The 18,641-nt window shown below is 46.6% G+C and overlaps 1 protein-coding gene across 1 annotated transcript in view; it reads left to right on the top strand.

Annotated features, from left to right (window-relative positions):
* METTL25B (methyltransferase like 25B) overlaps nucleotides 1–16,190 on the top strand; it is a 48,552-nt gene extending 32,362 nt beyond the window's left edge. Inside the window, exon 9 of the mRNA XM_069727563.1 lies at nucleotides 15,551–16,190. Within this exon, the coding sequence (XP_069583664.1) occupies nucleotides 15,551–15,645 (95 nt within the window). The 3' untranslated portion in view covers nucleotides 15,646–16,190. The remainder of the gene's footprint in view (nucleotides 1–15,550) is intronic.
* Nucleotides 16,191–18,641: the final 2,451 nt, after the last annotated feature.

Genomic DNA, 18,641 nt, shown 5'->3' with positions numbered 1-18,641 from the left:
GTGATAGCTAGATACAGAGGATGGGTCAAGAGAGGGTTTTTTGAGGATAGGTGTGATTGAGGCATGTTTAAAGCTTGAGGGGAAAACACCAGTTGTTAGTGATAGGTTGAATAAATGGGTTAGGGTTGGGTTGAAGACTGTGGTGAGGTTTGGGATGAAGTTGAAAGGGATCGGGTCAAGTGCACAGGTGGTGAGATGCGATCATGAGAGTAGAGTGTAGAGTCGATCTTCTGTAATGGTGGAGAAGTTGGTTTTGGAGGTGGAGGGCTGGGTAGTTGGGAGGAAGGGCTCTGGGGGTTGTCGACTAAACTGTCTCTGATGTTGTCAATCTTCTGCTTGAAAAATGAAGCAAAGTCTTCAGCTGAGATGAGTGGGGAGGGAGGGGGTGCTGGGGGATGGAGGAGAGAATTGAAGGTGTTGAATAACTGTTTAGGGTTGTGAAACAGGGAGGATATGAGAGATGAGAAGTAGGTTTGTTTAGCTGTGGCGAGTGTGGTCTTGAAAGTAGTGAGGGACTGTTTGAATGTGATGAAGTGCTCATTGGAGTTGGATCTTTTCCATCTCCACTCAGCAGCCCTGGAAGCCCTCCTCACTTATTTAGTCAGGCTGGTGTGCCAGGACTGTCTGTTGATTTTGCGAGCTTTGGTATGTGCGAGAGGGGCAAGAGATTCCAAAGCTACAGCTATTGTGGTGTTATATAGAGCTGCAGCGTCATCCGCATTGTGTAGGGAACTTATGTTTGCAAGAGGCAGGAGGGATTCAGAGAGTGAGAGTAGATCAAGGTGTTTAAGATTTCTGCAAGGGTGTGCAAGTTTGTGGGGTGGGGATTTAAGACAAGGAGTGGAGAGGGAAGAGAATGTGAGTAGGTTGTGGTCAGAAAGAGGAATAGGTGAGTTAGAGAGGTTAGATAGGGAGCAGAGGCGGGTGAAGATGAGGTCCAGTGTGAGGCCATCTTTGTGAGTGGCTGCAGAAGACCATTGAGTGAGGCCGAAGGAGGAAGTGATAGATAGATGTTTAGTGGCAGCTGAGAGGGAAGTGTCAATGAGGATGTTGAAGTCGCTCATGATGATAGTGGGGATGTCTGCAGAAAGGAAATGAAGTAGCCAGGTGGTGAAGTGGTCAAAGAAGGTGGTGGCTGGCCCTGGGGGGCGGTAAATGACAGCCAGTTGGAGGTTGGAGGGGGAGTAGATGCGCACAGAGTACACCTCAAGGAAGGGAGGGTAACAGAGGGTGGCAGTGGGATGTGGGTGAAGGATTCATTCTCTCTGGTAGGCATAAGGCTTTAGTTAGCATTCACACAAGCAATGCAATTTTGGTCCAAACACATGCAGTTTTTATTGCTTTCCACAGGTTGCACAGCACAGGACAAACTCATAAACATAAATCACAGCCTTGTCCAGGTGCTGAGTAAACAGAACAGACCCTGGCTACTCATACACGGCTGAGCTAGCTCCAGCTCGGTCACGCAAAACTGCTATTGTCCATAGTAACCAATGATACTTGTGGTTCTCTCTACATGGCCTGTGCTGACTCTTCTCAGAGAAGACTACGTTATATGAACGCCTAGCCTGGTTATATGCAGGCCAGCCTGGTGCACTAATCAGCCTGCAAAGCTAGGATTTAACCCTAGCCTCCCTAACATTGCTACATACCCTCCCCCTCTGCCCAAAGCCAAGGCTGGGCACCACCTGGCAACCCACTGTGCCTTCATGGGACCACTTTACCATAACTAACAGTGTTAAGTGGTGTCGTCAGTTCTGGATTGCCCCCTCTGAGACTGCCTTTTGGTGGCCCCAGGAATTCTACAGGGCTTTGAATTGACTTGAATGCGAGGCACATGTTTGATGACATGAGTGTGACGTTGTAACCCCAAGAACTTATCCCTATTTTTCGGTACCAATTTCTGTTATTATTGTCTTTCGGAAGGTTTCCTGCCACTTAGAAATCAGGAACATTGGCTTTTAACTGGGCTAACAAGGGATCTCTATCGGGTCCATACCCTTGCATGGTTTTAATAGGTTGCCATACTATATGGGAAAGGTGTAATGGGAGTGGTGAAACCACTATGCCGGGGTCCAAGGAGAACCTGGAAGGGCGTAACTAGGTGAACACCTTACTTTTCACTAGGGCCTCTGATTGTGTGGTTAGGCTTGGCTCCAGATGGAGACTAGATGCTACTCCAGGCCAGACCATAGACGCATGGAAGCTGCCCCCAAGTGACAGGTAACTGGAATAGTCTGGAAGGAGAGGACAGCTGATGCATTCAGGCACTGGCCGGATTTGACTGGGTACAGCTGATGCACACTTTAGCCCGGCAAGTGATGATGGGACTGGCAGATGTACAGGCTGGCACGGAAGGTGCAGGTGTGTCTGTCCGATGTCCAGACTGGCATGGCAGATGGGTCCGTCTGATGTACAGACTGGCACAGCAGGTGCTGGCGGGTCCGGTTGATATACAGACTGGCATGGCAGGTGCATCCGGCTGATGTACAGACTGGCACGGCAGGTGCAGGCGGGTCCGGTTGATATACATACTGGCATGGCAGGTGCATCCGGGTGATGTACAGACTGGCATGACAGGTGCAGGCGGGTCCGGTTGATATACAGACTGGCATGGCAGGTGCATCCGGCTGATGTACAGACTGGCACGGCAGGTGTAGGCGGGTCCAGTTGATATACAGACTGGCATGGCAAGTGCAGGCGGGTCCGGTTGATATACAGACTGGCATGGCAGGTGCATCCGGCTGATGTACAGACTGGCATGGCAGGTGCAGGCGGGTCCGGTTGATATACAGACTGGCATAGCAGGTGCATCCAGCTCATTTACAGACTGGCATGGCAGGTGCAGGCGGGTCCAGTTGATATACAGACTGGCATGGCAGGTGCATCTGGCTGATGTACAGACTGGCACGGCAGGTGCAGGCGGGTCCGGTTGATATACAGACTGGCATGGCAGGTGCATCCAGCTGATGTACAGACTGGCATGGCAGGTGCAGGCGGGTCCAGTTGATATACAGACTGGCATGGCAGGTGCATCTGGCTGATGTACAGACTGGCACGGCAGGTGCAGGCGGGTCCGGTTGATATACAGACTGGCATGGCAGGTGCATCCAGCTGATGTACAAACTGGCATGGCAGGTGCAGGCGGGTCCAGTTGATATACAGACTGGCATGGCAGGTGCATCTGGATGATGTACAGACTGGCACGGCAGGTGCAGGCGGGTCCGGTTGATATACAGACTGGCATGGCCGGTGCATCCGGCTGATGTACAGACTGGCATGGCAGGTGCAGGCGGGTCCGGTTGATATACAGACTGGCATGGCAGGTGCATCCAGCTGATGTACAGACTGGCATGGCAAGTGCAGGCGGGTACAGTTGATATACAGACTGGCATGGCAGGTGCATGCAGCTGATGTACAGACTGGCATTACAGGTGCAGGCGGGCCCGGTTGATATACAGACTGGCATAGCAGGTGCATCCAGGTCTGTCTGATGTACAGACTCACAAAAATAACAAGCCTTTATATAATGTTATCAATCAAAAAATAGTGCCATGGCTCTCTAAGTTAACACAGGGCGTTTTTGCTGTGTTTTTTCGCTGCAAACATTGTTTTTTTGTTTGATCAGTAGTTTGTGCTTTGCTGCGTTTTTCGGACATAGAGCATGTCACTTCTTTCAGCGTTTTTGCTGCGTTTTTTCACCCATTGACTTGTATGGGTGTTGAAAAAAACGCAGGTATCATTATTTGCTGCGTTTTTGCTGCTGAAAATCCAAGGACATTAGCATGGACAAAGAGAAAAAAACACACCAAATACGCAACCAAAAATGCACCTAAACCTGCGTTTACGTTTTTTTTCTTTCCTGCCATTGTTGAGGGGGGATCTAAAGTGATCCTTCACGGTTGACTCGGTCATTTCCAAATTAATCTACAGGGTGGTGTCGGCAACTGAAAATGACCAGACGGAGACGAATGTCTCTGTTTGGGGGGATCAAGCAGATCTCTAGCCCCCGTTTATTGTGTATCATATTTTATAATCATAAAAATTATACTTCAACCAATCAGCATAAGAACACGTTCACAGTTCTTAGCCTATAAGAATACAGGAGCAGTCTGGACGTCAAAGTCTCGTAGAACAATGCACCCTCAGTCTCATGTTCTGTCCAGGTTGCAACAATCAAGGTCTCATCAAGGTCTCATAACAGCTGTAAACTTTAGTCTAGTAACAACATTTATATCAGAACAACAAAATGGAGTCGAAAAGCACAAAATGGAGAATCCTTCTTAATTTGTTCCTTCACATTCCCCCCCAGATAAATTTTGTGAACCAATATGCAGCATCAGAGGTACTATCCCGAGCTATAAGCTCGAGGGGTACGGTCTTCACATGACTGGTGCCATGTTACCAGCATGGCTATTACGGCGCACCCGTCCCCCCTCTATGCTACAATTTACGAATAACAATTTTTGATGACGGTGGAGGAGGTCTTTTGAAGGTAGCCATACGCTTGGCTTCAACATCTTCATCAGATAACTTTGTGAGATCGGTGTAGAGAAGAGCAGGGGTAGCAACGCTTTTGGTTTCATCATTAGTTGTCTTAGTGCAGAATTTCCTAATACATACAGAAATACACCAAAGAACAAGTTTTAGTATTACATACATGACAAGGATAAAGGCAGCGACATTTAACAAACTTTGCAAGATTCCAGCTATCCAGCCCCCAAATCCCTTAAACCAATTGGCTGGATTAAGAAAGGAGAAGGTGTCTGCCCACCAACTGTCCTTATTACAGTCATTGTCTTTATCATATTGATCTCTGAGTCTTTGAATATCCTCTAACTTTAACTTTAGAGCACTATTGGGATCTATATAATGACAGCAAGTGGGTCCAATAACCTGACACATACCACCCTGTGCTGCTGTTAAGTAGTCCAGTACTACAGTGTGTTGATTAGTGACTATGATAAGTTGGTTTTGGACAGCAACAGTAGTATTAAGTATATCCAATATATCCCAAATTTGATCATCTAGATAGTCTGTGGCCCTAACCAATTTATCCCACATTTGTGTAATCATAGGGTAAATGAAAATAGAACTGACAATTTTATTGGCTATACCCATCTGTACTACATGTAGTCTCCCTGAAGGGCGGGGTGAGTTGTCTGCAGCTCTTTTATACATTGTATGTTTGGGTATAGTCTGTGTATCCAACTGTTTACTTGAGAGGACAAAGGTGGCCGGGGTCAATCGACCTAGAGTACAAGTGCCCTTTATCCCTACTGGCAACCATTTATAAGCATTGTCTCCACACACCCAGAACATATCAACAGGTAAATCCCATAAGGCTGAATGTTGCAGTACCAATCTATGAACTAAGTCTATGAAGGCTGAGACATTCTGGAGCATGCACCAAGATGGAAATTGTCCTAGAGGACTACAATAACCTACATCAGGATTCCCACAAGTGGGGGTCCCCGGCACATATCCAGAGAACTCCTTACAGGGTATATTGCCAGGAATGCTAGCACAGATATCTTTAGAACCTTGTAAAAACAGACTAGAAAATTTCCATGACATATTATGTATCATTCTTTCTAACAATATTGGTTTGAAAGCATCAGTAGAATATGAAGTCACATCAAAACTAATTTGTAAACCATACGTTGGAACTTGCCCTAGATTGGTTAGGCTAGTCTTATTCTTAGGTACCCAAGCCCCTCCTTCATAGGCTAGATATTGAAGGTGTATATCGCTTCCTGAAAGGTTAGCTTGCCACCAGGGGTACCCAACCCATCCCACAATAGGTATACCGACAGTAGTATTCCATAATTTAACATTATTTGTAGCATTGTTAGCGAATGTGTCAGAACAGTTAGTCCAAGCAAATAACTCCTCACGCAGGACAAGAATAGCCAAAAAGGGGATACTTGTGGCTGACACTGGTGAATGTGTGCAAATCCAGCAATCTGCCAGAGACTGGGAATTATCCAACAAATCTCTCAGTAATCTTTCATGATGTTGTACAAACTTATTGTTCAAGGATGTTGGGGAATTTAGACTGTCCCATGCGGTTACCAATGTTATTATAGAAAATACGAAAAACCAAAACATTATGTTCTCTTAGGCTACATTCACACTAGCGTTGTGCGCCGCTGCGTCGGCGACGCGACGCACAACGCACCGAAAAACGCGTGCAAACGCACGCAAAAACGCTGCGTTTTTCGACGCGTGCGTCGTTTTTTGACGAAAATCGGACGCAAGAAAAATGCAACTTGTTGCGTTTTCTTGGTCCGACGCTAGCGTCAAAAAAGACGCACGTGTCAGAAAACGCAACAAGCAAAAACACATGCGTCCCCCATGTTAAACATAGGGGCGCATGACGCGTGCGTCGCCGCTGCGTCGCCCGACGCTAGCGCGACGCACACTAGCCGAACGCTAGTGTGAACGTAGCCTTATTTGCTACTAGTCTGTTTGACCAGCTTGCAGTGCGATGCGTGGATCCACGTCGGCCTTCCTTCCAGCTTTACTGATGTAGGAGTGATGAGGAGGACTTGGTAGGGACCGTCATACAAGGGTTCTAGTCCGTGTTTTCTGACATGCCTTTTCACGACCACAAAATCACCAGGCTTCAAGTTGTGACAAGTGTCGGTCTCTGCTGAATCTGGAAGTGAAGAAGAAACTAGAGCATGGGTGTTAGCTAGATTTTTACTAAGCTGAATAACATATTGAACAGTACAGTCAGTTTCCTCTGATAACTGCTGAGGCTGGAAATTTGCAACTGGGGGCCTAGCACCAAACAATATCTCATATGGGGACAGGCCATGTTTTGCAATAGGGGTAGTACGAATGTGGTACAGTACAATAGGTAGGAGCTCTGGCCATGGAGCCGTAGTCTCCTGCATCATTTTGGTCAATTGTCCCTTCAGTGTGCCGTTCAGCCTCTCAACTTTCCCACTAGATTGTGGATGGTAAGGAGTATGGAGGGCTACAGTAGATCCAAGCATTGTCAGAACCTCCTGATACACACAAGAAGAGAAGGCCAGACCTTGGTCACTTTCAACAACTTCTGGAACACCATATCTGCATATAACTTCCATCACCAGTTTCTTTGCTGTAGTTTTTGCCGTCATGTTGGTAACCGGGAATGCTTCCGGCCAACTGGAGAACATATCGACAACCACCAGACAATATTCATACCTTCCAGACTTAGGCAACGTGATGTGGTCCACTTGGAGCCTTTGGAAAGGATAGTCAGGCTTAGCAAGGTGCTTCGGGGGTACACGTTGAAGTTGACCAGGATTGCAGGTCTGAAAGATATTACATGCACGATTGAGTGCTGTCAGGACTGTAGAAATACCTGGAGCCCAGTAGAATTTTTGTACCAGGGCTAGGGCCTGGTTTTTTCCTCGATGTGTGGGCCCATGTGCCCACGTGGCAATAGCAGGATACATCCGCTTAGGGAGGCACACAAGTTGGTCCTTTTTCCAGAGACCATTGTCCATACGTGCTCCATCAGCCTTCCACTGCTTCACTTCTTCCTTTGGGGACATTCTCTGCATCGTCATTAAGCGGTCTCGCGGGGTCCGGCAGAAGACCTCAGTCTGTTGTGGATCATCAGGTTCCTGTAGAGTCAGTGTTTCTTGTAACTGTTTACTCTGAGAGCGTGTGGTCACCATAGCTGGTATGGTCGGTTCAACGGGTAGGAGAGCAGCAGCTTTTGCTTGCATATCCGCAAAGGCATTACCAACAGTCTGCGGAGTGTTCCTAGGACCGTGCGCCTTAATTTTGATAATGGCCACCTGAGTAGGTAATCTGATTGAGTCCATGAGGGTTTTAACAGCTTCAGCATTCTTCACTGGAGTCCCGGCGGTAGTAATAAACCCTCGATTGGCCCATAGGGCTCCGAAATCATGAGCAATACCAAATGCATACTGTGAGTCCGTGTATATATTAGCCCGCCTGTCTTTGGCCAGAACACATTCAGTAGACAGAGCCTGAAGTTCTGCTTGTGCTGACTTTGAGGGCGGGAGTGCAGCTGCGTGCACTACAGTGTCTTCCGTAGTAACAGCGTATCCGGTGTGGAATCTGCCAAACTCATCAGCATATCTTGAACCATCCGAGTATAACACCAGATCAGGATTTGGAAGTGGATTCTCACTGACATTTGGCGGAGTAGCTGTTTCTTCAGTCAGAAGTTGGGAACAGTCATGTTGCAGGTAATCCTCATGACTGCCATCCTTCTTTGGGACCGACAGTAAAGTAGCGGGGTTGATTGTAGTACAGCGATGCAACTTGACGTAGTCAGGCAAAAGGAGTGAACACTGCAGCCGCAAGTGTCGTTGTACAGTCAGATGTCTTGGCTGTTGGAGTGTCAGTATTGCCGCAATATCATGCGGGGCAAAAATGTGCGTTTCATGTCCAAGAATTATGTCTGCAGTCTTGTCAAGCAATGAGTGAGTGGCGTGAACTGCCCTCATGCAACTTGGTGATGCCCGGGCCACGGGGTCGAGGCGGGCCGAATAATAGCCCACTGGTCGTTGCCTATTGCCATGTGACTGTGTAAGTACCCCTGCTGCGTGTCCTTCATTCTCAGACACATACAAATGGAACGGTCGAGTATAGTCCGGGATGCCCAAGGCAGGGGCGGAGGCAATAAAGCCGCTTTAATTCAGAGAAAGCACGATGAAGGTTTTCCATACAAACCGGTGATCTTTCCTTATAGTTCATTATACCGTCTTTCAGGGCATTGTAGAGAGGTTGCATTATACGGGATGCGTCCGGTATCCACTGACGACAATAAGTACATAGTCCAAGAAAACGCTGGAGTGCAGTCTCATCTTTCGGAAAAGGAAGGGAGCTGACGGCTATTTTTCTTTCTTCTGTGAGGTGTCTGACACCCTGAAGTAGACAGTGACCCAAAAATATCACTTGACCAAGGCAGAACTGAAGTTTCGAGGCCGAAACCCGACAGTTCAGATCTGCCAGATACTTGAGGAGACTAACAGTGGCAGCAATGGCTTCCTGCTCCGATCGCGCACACAACAAAAGATCATCCATATACTGAAGCAGCGTGACATAGGGGTGTTCTAACTGCCAGGGTAAAAGACACTTGCCCATATTTTTTGCAAACTGATTGGGACTGTTTTGGGCCCCTTGAGGCATAACTGTCCACGTCAATTGTCGTCCCTGATAAGTGAATGCAAACAGAAACTGGCAATCTGAGTGTTTTGGAATGCTGAAGAAGGCATTGGCGAGGTCGATGACTGTGAACCAAGCGGCATCCTGAGGTATCTGGGACAAAAGAGTATGTGGATTAGGCACCACCGGAGTTTCTAGAACAGTAACTGCATTAACTGCCCGTAGGTCTTGTACCAGCCGGTACACAGGGGGTTGGCCGGGTGGGGTCTTTTTCTTAACCGGAAACAAGGGTGTGTTACATGGGGAAACACAGGGTACCAGGGCACCATTATCGAGTAATGTTTGTATTTGCCCCTTGAGACCCCGCTCCTGATCATGTTTCAAAGGGTACTGATGGACTTTGGGAAAAGGGGCACCAGGTTTAAGAAACACTTTTACTGGTTCTACAGGCATTTTCCCTATATCATCTGGCCCTTTTGACCAAAGTTTGGGTGGTATCTCTGAGAGATATGGGGTGAGTCGCTGATCCTCACGCATTATTAGGGGAGGATCTGGGCCTATCAGGGCCATCATAACTGTGGGAAGGGCGTGTAGGATGCAGATCTCCTCATGGTGTTCATCTGCATAGGGGTTATATAATGTGAGGACCATCTGACCATCATCTTGGAATTGTATCCTGGAGCGGAACTGTGATAATAAATCTGCCCCCAGTAAATTTACCGGACATGTAGGAGAGATTACGAACTGAGCAGTAACTTCAGGGAAAGGTCCCACAGGGATGGGTTTTGTAAGAGTATGTTTATTGGGCCTGCCATCTACTCCAATTAAAACAAGCTCTTGGTCTGAGAATTGAATAGGGATATCCGTAGGTACATCTGATGACTTGATTATGGAATTGGCCGCCCCAGTGTCTACCATAAACTTGACAAGGGTGTCCCGATCAGGAAGCGTGACAGATGAGCATGCCCCAGGCTTGGTGGAGGACATTGTGATGGCAGACCCTGGTTGGCCACCCCGTCAGTATGGGAGATTATCAGGATTTTGAGACTGTCTGTAACCAGAGTATCCCCCAGAGTTCCCAGTATTCAGATTACGGGTAGAAGGGGGAACTGGAAGGTAACATCTATCAGCAGAGGTATGACAATCTCTCTGAAAGTGACCGGGCCGGCCACAGCGCCAACACTGCAAGCGAGAATTGGCAGGGCGGGGCTGGAGAGTGAGATTCCCGGACATAGGGTTAAAAGGAATACTGGAGTAGAGAGCTGAATTCGTGTATGGTGGGAGGGCTGGAGCTGAAGTCTGTTGTGTGTGCCACTGATAAGGAACCAGCTGTGTCGGAGTGGAAATCGCTGTGGCTACTGGTTTAACCTTTGCCTTTCCTGCTGATGCAGAACGGGCTAAGTTCTTTTGAAAACTCTTTACTATTTTTAATGCATCATCTGGAGTGGAAGTCTCAATGTCAGGTCTAACTGACATTATTGCCTCTTTCAATTCAGATTTAAGGCCGGACATTAAAGCTGCCACAAAAAGGTGTGAATGGGCTTTATTATACAATGAGAATCCCAAATCTTTAAACACTACCATAAGACGCCCATAAAACTTCTCGGCAGTCTCCCCCTTGTCCTGTGTGACATCTGTGAGGGAGGTAGCGTGGTCCGCTAATCTATCTTGTGCCCAAACTTTTAAAGCATTACAGAAATCAACACCACTCTCATAGGTTCCCCCATCCAAATTCACATTATAGGTTATGCCACCCTCAATAATTGGAAAATATCCCTCCCTAGCCTTCACCTGGAGTAAGTGTAACAGATCTCTCCGGGGAGTGGAATAAATCTCTCGATTCGCTGCTATTTGTCTATAAAAGGCCATGGGGGAGGTTTCTGGGTCTGGTAACTGATTACAAAGGGTGTCTATCTGGGATGGAGAAAAGGGGGTATACTTTGGCCTATCAGGAGTAGGTTTCACATCATCTTCTTCAAACTCTGATATTACTGACTCGGGGGCGGGAGGAGGTGGCGGTAGTACGGGCACAAGAGGCATCTGCTGCAGAAGCGGGGCAGGAGGCTCTGTTACAGTTACAAATTGTATTGCCTGATGGGCCGTTAGGTGGCTATCGAGGACAAATCTGACCTCCAATTTTATGGGGTTTTCCTGTATACAGCGCTCTATTGCTGATACTATGACCATAGCGGCATCCTTCCTGGGATATTGAAAGATACCGGCAGAGATTAATGGTATGGCCATTGTACGCTGAGGCATCGTACCGGGGGGAACAGAGGAGGCATACAGGATTGCATTCTGGACAGCCTCAGTAAGCAACTGTTGGGACCTGGGAATGTTGGTAGGATTATATTGTGGTCCCACTGCATGTATCACATATTGGCACGGCAGCTGTCCTGCTCTGGTTGCTGCGACCTGTCCTGTTTCTACCTGGCCATAAGTTTGTAAATACGAATTAGATTCTTCCTGTATCATGGGTCCGCCTTTCTGTGAAATCATTGCAGCCAGTCCTCCAGCATGGTGGAGTTGATTGTTTGCGGCATTTACTATGGCCCCAACATGTTGTCTTGTGAGATCCCCTGGCCCTATCCTAAAGAGCACATCATGATAGTGGGGTCCAGGAATAACATTAGAATACATTTCCTGGAAATCTTCTATCTCCTCTGTATATCCTGTCTCTGACCGAGTGACTAAGGTAGGTGGGGGCGGATACTCATAACCACTAGCAATACTAGGCATAACAGGAGCTGGTGCTGGCGGTGGCCGATAATAGGTGCCATCAGCGTTTAGCAAGGGAAAGGTGGGGGCTACGACCCCGGGTCTCCTCGCTCCACAATTGTAACAGACCTGTCTCCACTGAGAATTAGTAACTCCGCATACATCACAAATCCACCCGGCAGGATCATAGGGTGGGGGCGCACTGAGTTTTGGCAACCCAGAATATATTGGTGCTTTGGGATTGAGGGGCACGGAGCTTACAGTCGGGAGGAGAGGCTTGATTTCCTGGGGAGGGACCATATCATCTAACAGGGAGCCCCCCTGTTTCAGATTATTATTTTTAATTATTTGTCTTTCTAACACATTACCCTCAATCACTTTCTCAATTCCTTCCTGCACCACAAAACATTCAGCCACTTTCTCAGTCTTTGTCATAGTAGTAGACAGCTTCCCTTTTTCAACGTAACGGTAACAAAAACAACTAGAATTCACTTCCTCTTCCAGTTCCACATAATCTTCATCACACAATTCATGTGCCAGACCACGGAATTCCTCAGCGTCTTTAAGCAAACCATTATCAGTTAACCTTCCCTTGTTCTTTCTGATACCTTCATCCCATAATGTAGTACAGGCTGTAGCCTCCCGCCCTTAGGAAAACCCATGATTGAGAATATTTTTCCTGCATTCCTGACAGATTTCTTTCCCCGTCTTTGAATCATGAGACTAATAGTATCAGTTCCATCACACAAATTCAAATTCTTCTTTTTCTTCCATAACGAAAACATGATTCTCCTTTAGAGCTAAATATCCTTACTTAGTCGTGCACAATACCAGAGCAGCCGTATTAGTTTTGTTCCACTAGGTTTACCTGTCCCCCTCTGGGACAACCCAAAAACGCGGTACTCAGCGAAAGGAGGAGGGCGTTTCAGACTTTCCCTCCGGATACCTCTAGAAATACACATATATATCTATATATTCCTGAGTTACGCATCCTACCCATCTTCGATCACCTCACCGCGCCTGATTCTAACAGTGATCAGGAATTCAGGATATTTTGACTATAAAGAGAATTACATCACTGGTCAATCCGGGGTGTCCGTCCCTTATGAGGTACGGTTCGAGCACTGGGCTCCCAACGGAACTACACCTCTATATGATTCCACCCAAGAATCACCCCACCATCGGGGACAAACCTCAGATCCTCTTTGCAGCACAAACACAGGAAAACCACACCAAACGGTCAGTCTGGACAGTATAACTGCCAACTTACCGTGGTTGTTGTGGGGGATGATCAGTCCCAATTTTCCAGTGCCTGTGTCCGGTCCGAGGGTCCTTTGTCTTGTTGCCCTCCGGGGGGCAGAGGCGTTCCTGTTTGGGGCCCCACGTTTTCGGGCGCCAACTGTTGAGGGGGGATCTAAAGTGATCCTTCGCGGTTGACTCAGGGATTTCCAAATTAATCTACAGGGCGTTGCCGGCAACTGAAAATGACCAGACAGAGACGAATGTCTCTGTTTGGGGGGGATCAAGCAGATCTCTAGCCCCCGTTTATTGTGTATCATATTTTATAATCATAAAAATTATACTTCAACCAATCAGCATAAGAACACGTTCACAGTTCTTAGCCTATAAGAATACAGGAGCAGTCTGGACGTCAAAGTCTCGTAGAACAATGCACCCTCAGTCTCATGTTCTGCCCAGGTTGCAACAATCAAGGTCTCATCAAGGTCTCATAACAGCTGTAAACTTTAGTCTAGTAACAAAATTTATATCAGAACAACAAAATGGAGTCGAAAAGCACAAAATGGAGAATCCTTCTTAATTTGTTCCTTCACACCATGAAGATCAGGTTATGCTGCAGAAAAAAAGCAATAAAAACATCCTGTATGGTTTCTTGATGGGGAATAGAAAAGTTATGGAGGGGAGGAAAAAGCGCAAATGAAAAATGGATCCATCTTTTAATGGTGCTGCAGTTTCCCCGCACATTATTAGGCCAGGTAGGCCAGGTCTCCACCGTGCTGGAAAAGTCTGTAAAGGGGGTGCAGTCCACAGTCAGGGCTACAGCCCAATATTCTAAGGGTATGTGCACATGATCAGGAATAGCTCAGTATTTCCTCAGGACTTGACGCTGGTGAAATCGGCACCAAATCTGCATTTGAGGTCACTGGCAGGTCACGTGGGTTATTAATGCGTTTTTTTCATGCGTTTTTTGATGTGTTTTTTCCGCATGCGTTTTTGTTGCGTTTTTTCATTGCATGTGTTTTTTTTTGTCACTTGAAATAAAGCTAATTGAAAGTTGGCTTCTGGAAAGGAAAAAATAGTGATTTGCTGTTTGCAAATATATTGTGGCTATGTTTCCAAGGTCAGTAAACGCTGCGGGTTGTACGCTGCATACATCTGCAGCGTCCAACCCGCAGCGTCCAGCTGTTACAGCATAGTGGATGGGATTTCAAGAAAACCCATGACCACTATGTGTGCACTGATGGCCGCGGCTCACCTGCAGAGACGGACATGTGGCGCATCTTTTCCAGACCGCACGTAAGTTGCCTATTCACTAGATGCGGTAAAACCACATTATCTTCCTAATCACATGCGTAGTAAGTGCGGGAATGCAGCTTACTACGTACGTGTACTAATTTACATAATGGTGAATCCTTTGACACAGCCAGAAGTACATGACACAAGAAGTTTAAGAAAGCACAGAGAGAGATCCCCTCCTTTTCTAATAAATAAACAATAATAAAAAAAAATGGCGTGGAGTCCCCTATAAATGGAGATACGTCTTTAAGACACCTATCCATTACTAATCCTATAGTTACATGGTAAAGACACAGCCAGAATAAAGTCTTTTAATTGAAATAATGACACAGACTCCTTTAATAGATGTTAATTAAACCATACTTACTGCATCGCTTATTCCACCGACGCCCTTGTCTCTTGGAAGAGAAATAAAATAAAAAAGCAACACTATCCTTACCTGTCCGCTGAGAAGATAATCCATAATGTTCCACGACAAGCCCAGCTCTGCTACATCTGGATGCCTTTGACTGAACGGTGGCTTTATGCCACCACTCAGCCTGACATCCAGACACAGCGGAGCTTGAAGGTGGATCACCAGTGATGTTCCCGGCGGTCACGTGCACTCGCGGTCAGCTGATCGTGAGAACTTGGCTGGTGACCGGAGATAATCCCATTTTCGGCGGTCACGTGCAAGGCAGTTCTCGCCGTCAGCTGATCGATCGTGGAAACTGCAATGTACGCGAACTTCCGGCTGAAACAAGGTACGCTATTATGTAAATTAGTACACATGCATAGTAAGCTGCGTTCCCGCTCTTAATACACATGTCACTAAGAAGATAATGTAGTTTTACCACATCTAATGATAGCGAATAGGTAATTTACACTGCAGAGACGGAGCATCTCCGCTACATAAATAGACATTCTGCGGTCTGGAAAGATGCGCTGCTTGTTCGTCTCTGAACCCATCCACTATGCTCTAGCATCTGGCGGCTGTGGGTTTGATAATACGGATGCACACAGTGTCCAGCTTGCAGCGTTTACTGACTGTGGGAACATACCTTTATAATCGCTGGATATTGATGTCTTAAAATCAGTATGACTTCAATATCCAATTATTGTGATGTAGAGACCGCTATATCAATCATATAACATGTTACATTTTCCTCTTTCCTTGCAGGATTTCATTGTGATCTCGTCCCTCTATTTAAACCTGAGTTCTCCCCGAGGAATCTGGTCCTTGTTGCTACCAAAGATGTCAACCCCCTCGTCTGATGTCATGGAGGGGATCACATGCTGTCACTGGAGGGTGGGATAGAAGACACAGAGAGCGTATAGCTCACTTATCAAGTTTTCAGGGTTTTATTTATAGAAAGAAAATATTTGAATTTGAATTTTTTTTTTGTACATTTTTGACCCCACACAAATTTCATGGATTCAATTCACAATTTCTTCCTTTTAACACCAGGGTCCTAGAAGAGTCGATATTTGGTGAGGAGCTTACTCAGAGGTCCTTCGTTTTAATCCTTACCCTACGTGGCATCTCTAGTGACTGGCAGGGTCTCCTCTATCCTGTGAATGATGGACGCTTAGTGATTCGATTACTGTTCCCAGTCGGCCCCCTGACCATCCTTTATTTTCAGGATCAGTGAGACTCCCAGAGGCTGGAGTAGACACGTATCTTGTCGTCACTTTACAAGATTGGAATTCTCCGACTGTGGTCGGCATCTGCATTAGGGACAGGGGCTCTCACATAACTTTGGGGGTCCGAAATAAATGAAGGTGACTTTTTCTGACATAAAAGTACCTTTTTGCTAACCTGTGTCGGATTGATGTACATCTGTTGACTGACGAGCTGTAGGTACAGGGGGTGCTGCTCCGACCTCTCCTTGAGTGAGACCATATTGTTTAGGCCTGCTACTGTTGACTGTAGAAACACTGGGGCACCCCCGGTACAGGAAGTGTTCTGTCTTCCTCCACGTAGGATGCTGTGTGGATTCCAACATACGGCTAAACCTTCATCCACATCCTAGTAAACAGACTGTGTTGATGCTTAAGTCTTATTTATTAGGGTGATGATAACCAAAACTATAACGTTGAACAACAATGGTGGACAGTATTCATAGTAGATGATCGAATAGTGAATGATGTTGATGTACAAAGTGGATGTTCAGTGAATAATCATAGTGGATGACTGATCATAGTGGATGACTGATCATAGTGGATGACTGGTGAAAAACTAAAGAATAACAGCATTTCAGTATATGCACATACAGGGTGCAATCACATAAATAACTGGGACATAACAGCAAGAATTATACAGAGTGCATTACACAGTAATTCAAACAGCACTGCCAAATTCTATACAAGAATGCATCTATCTAAATGCAGAGTACACATTAACCTAACTGCAAGCTGCAAAGCACATCTGCCTAACTATATCTGACTATAGGAGCTGCATAAGGCTTAAATACTAACACAAACATAAGATGCATTAAACATTTATAAACGTACCGAGATCCGTTAGGACAGGGGTAAGAAAGTAAGCGAGACAGGAGCACGTGTGCCTCTCTGCAGATCTGAGGAAAAATGGCTACTGAAGCTTGTCTTCACAAGAAGAATGTGGGCGGAACTAACCCATAAGACATTGCTCTTAGGAGGGAAAGGTTGGTAAACAACATGAAAAGTAGGCAACTGATGACCTCCAGTGGCCACAACTTGAATAACATGATAATTAACTCTGTGCACATTAAGATGGGCAGAACACTCCCCGCTTGGCGTCAACAGATGCCACAATTAGGTTCTTTTGGGGAAAATAATAATACAAGCTCGGTAACGGGTCTGAGGAACAGTTTGTTTTCTCTAAGCTTGCACATTCTGACCTCTACTTTCCGCACTTTCCCATCTTTACTGGGCAGGGTCTTAATGACTAGGCCGAGTGGCCACTCGTTCCGATGTGACTGACTGTCTTTGACGAGTACAACATCGCCAGATTGAATGTTTGGGCGGTCTTTCTGCCACTTTGTCCTGCTTTGCAGAGTGGAGAGATACTGTTTCCTCCATCTATTCCAGAAAGACGTTGGACACGCTTTGTACTTGCCTCCATTGTCGTCTGTAGAGGTCTTTGTCATTGAATTCTCCAAGTGGAGCTTTCGGGACACAGGTTTTCTGTGTGAGTAACATTGCAGGAGTAAGGATGGATGGATCTCCAGAATCACTAGAAAGTGCTGTCTTGTAGGACTGGGTTACATGAAATAGACAAGCTATAGCTCGAACAAGTGACTTCCATGTGGAGAACCTGCTGAACCGGTGAGATTCGAGGTGGCAGCTTGAAATCTCTGTATGTAGAGCAGATACTTGAGGTCGGATCTCTTCATCTGTGTCTGGACCCACTAGTTCGAAAGTTTCAGGCCTGCTGATGTGGGACATCGAACGGTACAAAGAGGTAGGACCTGTGAACCATGAAGTGTCCTTCAGATGACTGGGTGCAACGGATCTAGTCGCGTGGTCCGCAGGATTGTGGTGAGTAGGTACGTAGTGCCACTGATTAGGGTCGGTGGATCTTCTTACCCGAAGTACCCGGTTGCTGACGTAAACGTAGAAGCGTGTCTCGTTACAGATGTACCCCAGTACCACCTTGCTATCGGTGTAGAACTCTGCATCCCCGATCTTCAGGCCGATCGCATCCGAGACCAGCTTGGCCAACTCAACTGCGAGGACAGCAGCACAGAGTTCCAGTCTGGGTATCGTGTGTTCACGAAGTGGCGCCAATTTCGTCCGGCTCATAACGAACCCGATATGGCATTGTCCGCTTACGTCTGTGGATGTTCTTCTGTTTCTCATCGTGCTCCTCTGCTTGTGACAACACTCCTGGAGGTGGTCCAGGATGCAAGGCTGTATTGTGATCCGTGCTGCTGCATTCTGCACATTTCACGCTAGCTCCACAGTTCCTGGCAAAGTGAGAGGTCGTAGCACAGCATTTGAAGCAGATGTTGTTTTCCTTGAGGAAACCTTTGCGATCCTCTAAAGTCTTCTCCCTGAAGGCTCTGCACTTTAGTAGAGGATGTGGTTTCCTGTGTAGAGGACACTGCTTACTGACATCCTGAGGTTTGCTCTCTTCCGTAGGGGGCTTATTTGTCTTGTGTGGAGGACCTGTGGAATCAATATCAGTTTTATGGACTGCCACGGGTGTCTTACTGGGTTTGACACCAGGGGTAGTGGAACATGACAGAGTGAAATCAAAACTAGGGTCATTTCTGATCTTGGCTTGC

Source organism: Ranitomeya imitator, chromosome 1 (assembly GCF_032444005.1).
Source record: "Ranitomeya imitator isolate aRanImi1 chromosome 1, aRanImi1.pri, whole genome shotgun sequence".
NCBI classification, from domain to species: Eukaryota; Metazoa; Chordata; class Amphibia; order Anura; family Dendrobatidae; genus Ranitomeya; species Ranitomeya imitator.
This window is presented reverse-complemented; position numbering and strand designations above follow the sequence as displayed.